The sequence below is a fragment of the Tenrec ecaudatus genome, chromosome 15, assembly GCF_050624435.1.
Source record: "Tenrec ecaudatus isolate mTenEca1 chromosome 15, mTenEca1.hap1, whole genome shotgun sequence".
In the NCBI taxonomy this organism is placed as follows: domain Eukaryota; kingdom Metazoa; phylum Chordata; class Mammalia; order Afrosoricida; family Tenrecidae; genus Tenrec; species Tenrec ecaudatus.
The window spans coordinates 15,785,189-15,793,327 of NC_134544.1; the positions used below are offsets into that span (position 1 = coordinate 15,785,189).

At 47.0% G+C, this 8,139-nt stretch overlaps 1 protein-coding gene across 1 annotated transcript in view; it reads right to left on the reverse strand.

Moving 5' to 3' along the window:
• CDH20 (cadherin 20) overlaps window positions 1-1,160 on the reverse strand; it is a 70,604-nt gene extending 69,444 nt beyond the window's left edge. Inside the window, exon 1 of the mRNA XM_075532721.1 lies at window positions 915-1,160. Within this exon, the coding sequence (XP_075388836.1) occupies window positions 915-1,160 (246 nt within the window). The remainder of the gene's footprint in view (window positions 1-914) is intronic.
• Window positions 1,161-8,139: the final 6,979 nt, after the last annotated feature.

The following is an 8,139-nucleotide window of genomic DNA, read 5'->3' on the forward strand; positions in this document are numbered from 1 at the left end:
CATGAAGATGACAGCCCATGGGACAGGGTCACTATGAATCGGCATTGAGTCAATGACTACAAAACAGCAACGAATCCCCCATTTGATGTTAGAGAAAACGGCACTTCAGAGGTCTTGCTGATCTTCCAAAGTCACTCAAAGTACCTTGCAAAGTCAGAGGTTGAGCCCACAGTTGTCTTGACTCAACCCCAACTGCTTCCCTCCTGTGCCCCACCAGGGTCTAAGTTTCTTAAGTTCTGAACGAAGGTTTCATTTGCCAATTAGCTCCCTGCCTCCCATTTTCTCTCCTTTGATTGCTCTCACAAAATGACCTCTGATTAACATCCCAGGGAAGCCACCCCAGGATAAAGCCAGGATTCAAAAAGAAACCAAGAGAGATAAATCAGGGGGAGTCACGTGGGACATTTATAAATATATTCCCTGTTTGTCTCTGGCTGTCCTGAAACACCTGCGAGGTAGCGTCTTCTGAAATGAAGGATGTTTTATTCCCTTTTTCCCCCCTCCCATTCCATTTGGGCCTCAGGCAATCCCTGTGAAATGCTTTGGGGAAAAGCAACCACCCCACGAAGAAAGCAAACACAAACCTGGCCCCACAGCGGCTCCCAGCTTCTTTCTCGCCCTATCACTTTCCCCAAAGACTGAAGTGGCGCCACCTCTTGGGAGACTGCGGGGCTCTGGATGCATCGAAGGAGGCGCCTCCCCAAACCCAAACCTACTCCCCCCTGCCCCCGCCCTCAGAACAGAGGTAAGCTTGTCTTGCTGACTGGTGTCTGACAAAGCAAAACCTTTGATTTCCCCAGCAGTCATATAACATTGCCACCGTGGGAAAATTCCACACAGGCCAGGCTGGGTGAGCGTTCCCGAACATCCAGTACCCTCTGGACCCTTTTATCTTTCTCTGGGCTGGTTCTCACCTTGCCGACATACAAAGGGTCCGACCCCGTGTACTCTTCCAGGACAAAGAACTGGTTCCAAACCCAACTCCTCTTTGCCCGCTGGTGGGACTGCAGCTCGTCTGCCAGGTGTGCCCCTAGCTGGCCTCCTGAAGCTGGTGTCCCCAGGAGAGTGGCGGTCGTCAGGTTCATCAATCCCCAGGCAAACAAGGACATGCCAAGTCCCAGCCAGCGCTTTGCATTGCTCATTCTACCAGAGGTCCGCATGGGATCACCAGGGCTTTGGAAAGCAAAACGCCGGATGGCCCGCGCTGGAATGCGAGTCTTCTCTAAATGTTAAAGTGGTGCAGCTTCTTGGGCCCGTGCGCTGCGCAAGAGATCCTGCCTCACAGCCGTCCGCGTCCGTGTCCGCGTGCAGTTGGCTTGCCTGTCAAGTGAAAGGAAACAGAGTGAAAAGAAGGCGCATTCTTTCCCGTGGGCTGGCAGTAAGCTTGCAGTTGTCAGCTGGGCTGCTAACTGGTAAGGTCAGCGGTTCGAAACCACCATCTTGCTTGGCAGGAGAAAGACGAGGCTTTCAACGCGTGTAAAGATTACAGTCTCGGGAAACCCACAGAGTCTCTCAGAGTCGGAATCGACTCGATGGCAGTGAGCTTGAGCTTTCAATGTGCCTTAGAAATGTTTGAGAAATAACTATTTTGATTGAAAAACCGTGAAGATAACTTATCTTGCCATAATCAATCCCAAACTCTTTGGATAGGAACTTCTGCACTAATAAGTAGAAGGAGTACATTTCTTCTCATTTGGTACCTTAGCTTCAGGATGATGCTGTATTATTGATTGGCTTGAACTAATGGTGTACTCTTTGAAATATTTATGCTCAGACAGCCTCCTGAACTTTAAAAAGAACACTCATTTCCAAAATGTACAGCAAATAACTAATATTTTCATTAGCCCACATGCTTTTCTTGGCTCATTAAAAGAAAACAAAAGAAAAATCAAGTTATCCTGTTTGCTATCCATAATTATGTCTAACTCTGTTACTCAGGAGCCCTGGTGGCACTGCTGTTAAGCACTCAGCTGCTAACTGAAAGGTCATGGTTCAAATCCACTAGCTACTCCAGAAGTTCTCAACCTGTGGGTCTCGACCCCTTTGGGGGTCAAACAACCCTTTCACAGGGGTCATCTGATTCATAACAGTAGCAAAATGATAGCTATGAAGTAGCAACAAAAATAATTTTATGGTTGGGGGGGGTCACTACAGCATGAGGAAGTGTATGAAAGGGTTGTGGCATTAGGAAGGTTGAGGACCACTGAACTACTCTATTGGAGAAAGAGGTGGCACTTTGCCTGGGTGAATAACAGCCTTGAAAACCGCCTAGGGCAATTCTGTCCTGTCTTACAGGGTAGCGATGGACCAGGCTGGACTTCATGGCAAGGTGTTTGGTTTCAGGTTTGCATGTTTGGTTTTTAACTGATGATCCTAGGCATCTTGGACTTCCTGTACAAGCATCCAGAGACCCTTCCTGACTTTGATCCTTCTCTGAGCAGACAGTGGGACTCAAGATTCCTAGCCTACTGAGTCCCTCTCAGAACTGGACAGGGGCTGCCCAGGCAACCTCACTAGGATTTGATTGGCCAGTTAAGCACGATGTCATTCGCAGAAGACTTGAAAGATCTAAGAGTCACTTCCCACTGTGGGCATGCTCCAAACCAAACTCACTGATATCGAGTCAGTTCTGATTCATAACAACCCTCCAGGAGTTTCAGGACTGTAATTATCGAAAGGAGTAGAAAACCTCATCTTCCTCCCATGAAGCAAATGGTGCTTTCAAACTGCTCACCTTGCGGCTAGCAGCCAAATGCATAACCCTACTATCTCACCAGGGCTCTGTGAGCATGCTGGAGAGTCTAAATAACATATTCTGCCCCGGAGGGACAGACTGCTTTAGGTAAAGGGACATGATGCTACCATGGGGACACCTTTGCCTCAATCCATTTTTTGTTGCCCCGAGTCTTATGAGAGGTGGCCTCACTCCTAGGCATGCCACTCCAACCTCTGCTTCCCTTCCTTGGCTGGCGTTAGTGCAGTGACAAGACGCTCAAACCGCTGTCAAACAGCCCAGGTGACTCCTGCGGGCTTAGCACTTCTGTTAATTTAGAGACCTGCAGTCTCCCACTTCTGCACGTGGGCTTTCAGACTCGAGCATCTGAACATGCTTCCTTTCAAACGAATGCACTGAGGCTCCCTAGGTGACCACCTTCCACCCGCCACCATCGAAACCGGGCTGCTGTGATTGCCTCACCGATCTTCACAACTGCCACAGCCAAGGAATGAACAAGATCACCTTCCCATCCACTCGTGCCACATTCCACTCAATTTCTGCCCAAGAAGCCCATTCGGTGACAACTGATTAAAAAGGAATAAAAAGCTGGGAAAGGGCGCTAAAGATGTTATTTTTTTTAGATTTGGGTAAGAAAATGGCGAGCTGTGCCTGTCAGTAGTTCTAGTTTTAAAGGCAGATTGGTAACAAAAAGTAAGCCAGGTGTGCCTCAGAGGACGAGAGGCTTGTTAATAAAGAACAATGGTCCTGCTGGCAGGTGGCTTACCAAATATTAGTAGGTCCCTCTCTCTTTGGGTGAGTGGTGGACAGAAACCCAATGCTCACTTCTCTGATACCTGACAAGAGGAGGCATTCTGAAAGAAAGAGCCTTAGCCCAGGAGATGAATTGATGACAAAGGCTGGTGAGAGATAGCTGGGTGGTTTCAGGGTCTTGCCGGACAAACAAGGAAGCAAGCAGTCTGATGCCGCATGCTGTGCTTGGTGTCAAGGGTTTACCTGTCCGTATGTCCCTGAAGAGTACTAAATTGAGAGTCAAATATTCTGGCACCTGGTCTCATCTTGATCACCTCTGACTTGTTCAGAGTTTCTGAACTTCAATTTCCTCATCTGAACAATGCTCCTCTTGCCCCGCGCTTACAAGGCTCGTGTGTGAGTACCAAAGGATATCACACATGCAACCCAGACCCAGTGCCTTCGAGTTGATTCTGACCGAGGAAGGCTTTCCGAGGCTGTCGATTACTTGAGCAGCCTGCTCTTCATGCTTCTGTAGAGCCACTGGTGGGTTTGACCTAGGGGTTAGCAATCCAACGCTTCTCCGGCAGCGTGGCCACAGCTCAGGAGGCAAAGTGCTCTGTAATAAGCAAGACACCAGTTGGCATTTAAATAGCTGTTTAAGGAGACATGGCCTGTGTCATGTGTGAAAGTGATGGTGCTGAGCTCCAAGCATGCACTTTATCGGCACTTTGGGGACCCAAATTTTCTGTATCACTAGCTCTGCCATGTATCATCTGACAGCTCTTTCTATTTGCCAGAGGTATTCCCTGGTAGTAAAGTCTGGCCCACCCTAATTCTGTAATAACCAAACATTATTTCTTTCTGTCTGAGGAAACTTAATTAAGGACTAACAATGAGAAAACTCTTCTGGTATAGTGAAAAATTCTTTCTCGGATTGATTGTATTGATTAAAGATAGAATCCCTATCTATTCTATGTAACATATCACCTTCATGCATGCATCTCAGGGGCCCATGTATTTTCTACGCTCGAATGTCTATTCTGTTCTCTGACAGTTCTTACATCTGGCCTTGGATGCATGCGCACCTGTCTGTGGGCTATGCAGATGGCCTTCTGCTAGTCACACTGGGCACATTTTCTTTGCAGACCAAGGTCCGTGGAACTGTTGAGACCTTTCACCAAGCAATGCCCCTTTGATTGCTGAATCTTTGGCTCCACAGCAGTTACAAGAAGGTTTGTCCATCAGGCTGGCAGCTGCTCAGTGGGAGAATGAGGTGGCTTCTTCTTCTGTAAAGACAGGCAACCCCGTGGGGAGGTTCTCCTCTCTCCCGGAGGGTCACTCTGAGCCAGTATCGAGTCAGCATGTTTGTTTGTATTTTCCATTCCTTCATTTTCTCCCATGGCTTGCAAACTAGGCATGTGCTTCTGTCAGGGAAACTCCCTGGCGGTGTAGTAGGTCATGAACCGGGGTGCGAACTGCTAAGTCAATAGTTCAAACCCATGAGCAACTCCATGGGGGAAAGAGGAGTCTTTCCACTCCCATGAGCACATCCCATCTCAGAAACCCACAGCGGCGGTCCACCCTGTCACACAGGATCACTGTGAGTCAGAATCCACTCTCTAGCAGTGAGTTGGGTAGAGCCCCAGGGAATGAGTGCGTTGTTTGGGGCCTTTATGATGAATATTTTGTAGGCTGCTCCGTAGGTGACCCCTTGCGCCCCCGTTCTCTTTCCTTTCAGCCAACACCTACAAAGCTGGCGTCTGGTCCTTTAGGAAGGACCTGCGGAGCCCTCCGTGATCTCTGTGAACGCTGCTGGTCAGCCTGCCCCTCACACACTCCCAGGCCCCGAAGTGAGGAAGCCCAGCAGCATCTGCACACCCCTTCGGTGTTAAGTAACTCGATTGCTTCTCTTGATGGAAAGCACTTTGCTCCTGCTTGCTTGGGGCTGGATGCAAGAAAAAAAAAAGAAAAAGAAAACGATCCCTGCCGAACTTTTCAGAAAGGAAAGCCTGGTCATACAACCGTGCCATTCTTCTCTTCTCAACCAGAGCGGTTTCTATACAGGGCCGAGAAAAGCAGTTCTACCAGGCATGTTAACCAGTTTATGATGATTATAAATGATACACTGCTCACAGTCATGATTTCTCCCCCATGAAATGTGACTAGCTAGTGCGCATTTGGGGGTGGACTAATTGCTGTCATTCTCATAAAGGGAGACATTAATGTATGTCTATCTGGGTAGACAGATATGTTTTTGAAACACTCTAAAAATACATTAGTGGAAATTGACTTCTGCATGAAATGATTCCTTTAAAATGTTCTCCCCTGCCGCCGCCCTCCCCACCCCACCCCTCCCCACCCACGCCACGCCTATCCTGCCCAAAGCTCGGTCATGAAAACAGTGGGAAGAAATGACAACTGCACATACTGTGTGTGCTCAGTGAATGATTGTGACTCACAATTGTTGTGATATTTAAAATGTCAGGGGGAAGGCCATGGTTATTGATTTTGCCTTACAATGAACGGGGCTTTTATGGTTTCTCCCCCACCAACCCCACCCCTATTTCTTCCTCACTGTTCCTTTGACTTAGCCTCTCAGCCTTAATGGAAGTGCGACACAGAGGCGCTCGAATGGCATCTCCATGGAAGGCAGCAACTCCGCATCTGGAGGCCTAATTTTCCATTTTAATTTTCTCATGTGGCCTGGTGTCTTTTCAGAGTTCAATATAATGGTGGGCTTTTTAGGTTTAGGTAGGTGCACTTCTTTAAAGAATCACTTTTACTTATATAAAGAGCTTCAGAAATGTACTTAAAACAACAACAATAAAAACTCTACTGAGATCCCAGATCTCACGGCGAAACAAGACAGTGTAGCATATGGCACCGCAACATTAAATCAGAACCAACTCAAGGTCACCAACATTTCCACCTCCCAGTCAAGTCTCTCTTGAGACAGCTGAGCAAATTCCTTCCACTTGAGTGGTCAGAACTCTAAAAGGGCAGCGCTGAAGGTCCAGAGACTGGCACGGGTAGTCATGGGCATAAACTGGAGAGAAGTGTTCATACAATGGTCACCTGTTTGGATATTTGTGGTTCATAAATTGCATTGTGGAACACCATAAAGACTCAGTGCCTCTGTGCACAAACTTTCAACATTCCCAAGTAAATCTGTCTGTCTGCACTACCAACCTGCAGAGACATTTGTACAAAGGGTGCATAGTGTGCTTCTGTTTGCTGAAAGATGAGAGCACTGTCTGACTGAAGTCTTTTAAAGGGGCTCTGCTGGTACACTGCTTCAGCAGTCAACTGCTAACCTAAGCCTGGCAGCTCTGCAGGCCTCCTGGTGATCTGCTCCTCTAAGGATGACAATGTAGGAATGTTACAGGAAAGACAGAGAGACAGAATGAAACAGATATTGATAACAATCCTGGAAACCGGAGCTTTTAGGGAAGGATAGAGAGTGGATTGACTACCAGCTAGAAGAAGCTGAATGACTGTCGTGAGAGAGGGCCAGTGGGTGAGTTGTTGGTTGGCCACCAGTTAACGGAAACACTGTCCTGACAACACAGTGCACAGCTGTGTCTTACAAGGAGGACGTTATTAAATTCTCCTCTCCTTACTGCTGTTTGCCTCCTCTCACCCACTTTCCCTCTTCTTTTCTTCTTTCTTTTTGCTGTTCCTTTTTGTCTTCCAAGCCCCCACTTTGCCTTGCCTGACAAGATACAGCAGCCATGCCCATGTGCTCCAGTCACACTCACACTTCCCGTGGCCCCACCCACTGGGCGAAGGCTACTAACTACACTTGTACCACCTGATCATCAACAGATATTGGTCAGCACCAGCCCAAACAACCTTCAACTGTGCTATGGGAACAGCAAAGGGTAAACTATGTACACATCGACATTCGCTAACACCCACCACAAGACAGGTGGTGGATGCATAAGAACACACCAGCATACCATTATCAATTAAATACCAAACATCAGCACCACTGTGCTGCAGAGGGAGAAAATTTTAGTTCACAGGAAGAAACAAGACAAATAAGGGTTCAAGCACAGAGCCAGAAGACCTATCTGCGGGTGAAATGGCATTATGATCGCCTGATAAGGAATTCAGAAGAATGATGTTTTGGAACTTTTAAGGTAGTGAGGGAAATATTGAGAAAGTGGCAGAGAAAAATCACGGAAAACAACCAAAATATTAGAAGCATTCATGAAGCCTCTAAAAGAATGAAATAAATGTAAAGATCCAAAACAGCAAATGGAAACATATAAGTTAAATATTAAGATTTCAGAAATAGACAATACATTGAAAGGGCAAAGGAGTAGACTTGAATAAGTTGGGCAAATTAGCTTGGAGATAAATCTCTCAATATTAATCTGCTAGGGAACAATTAGTACAAAGAATGAGAATTCCGAAGAAAGCCTGAGAATGATGTGGGACAAATGAAATGCTACTTAGAAGGAGAACCAACAAGATTTCAGTTTCAGCTCTAATTCTGCAGCAGAAACTCTACAGGCAAGAAGGCACAGGGCGGCACATGTATAAAACTCTGGAGGAAAAAATGATGTCAACCAAAAATCACAGTCCCAGCACATTGCCCTTCACATGTGACAGTGCAATCAGGACATTTCCAGGTAAACAGAAATTAAGAGAATTTGTAAAACTGG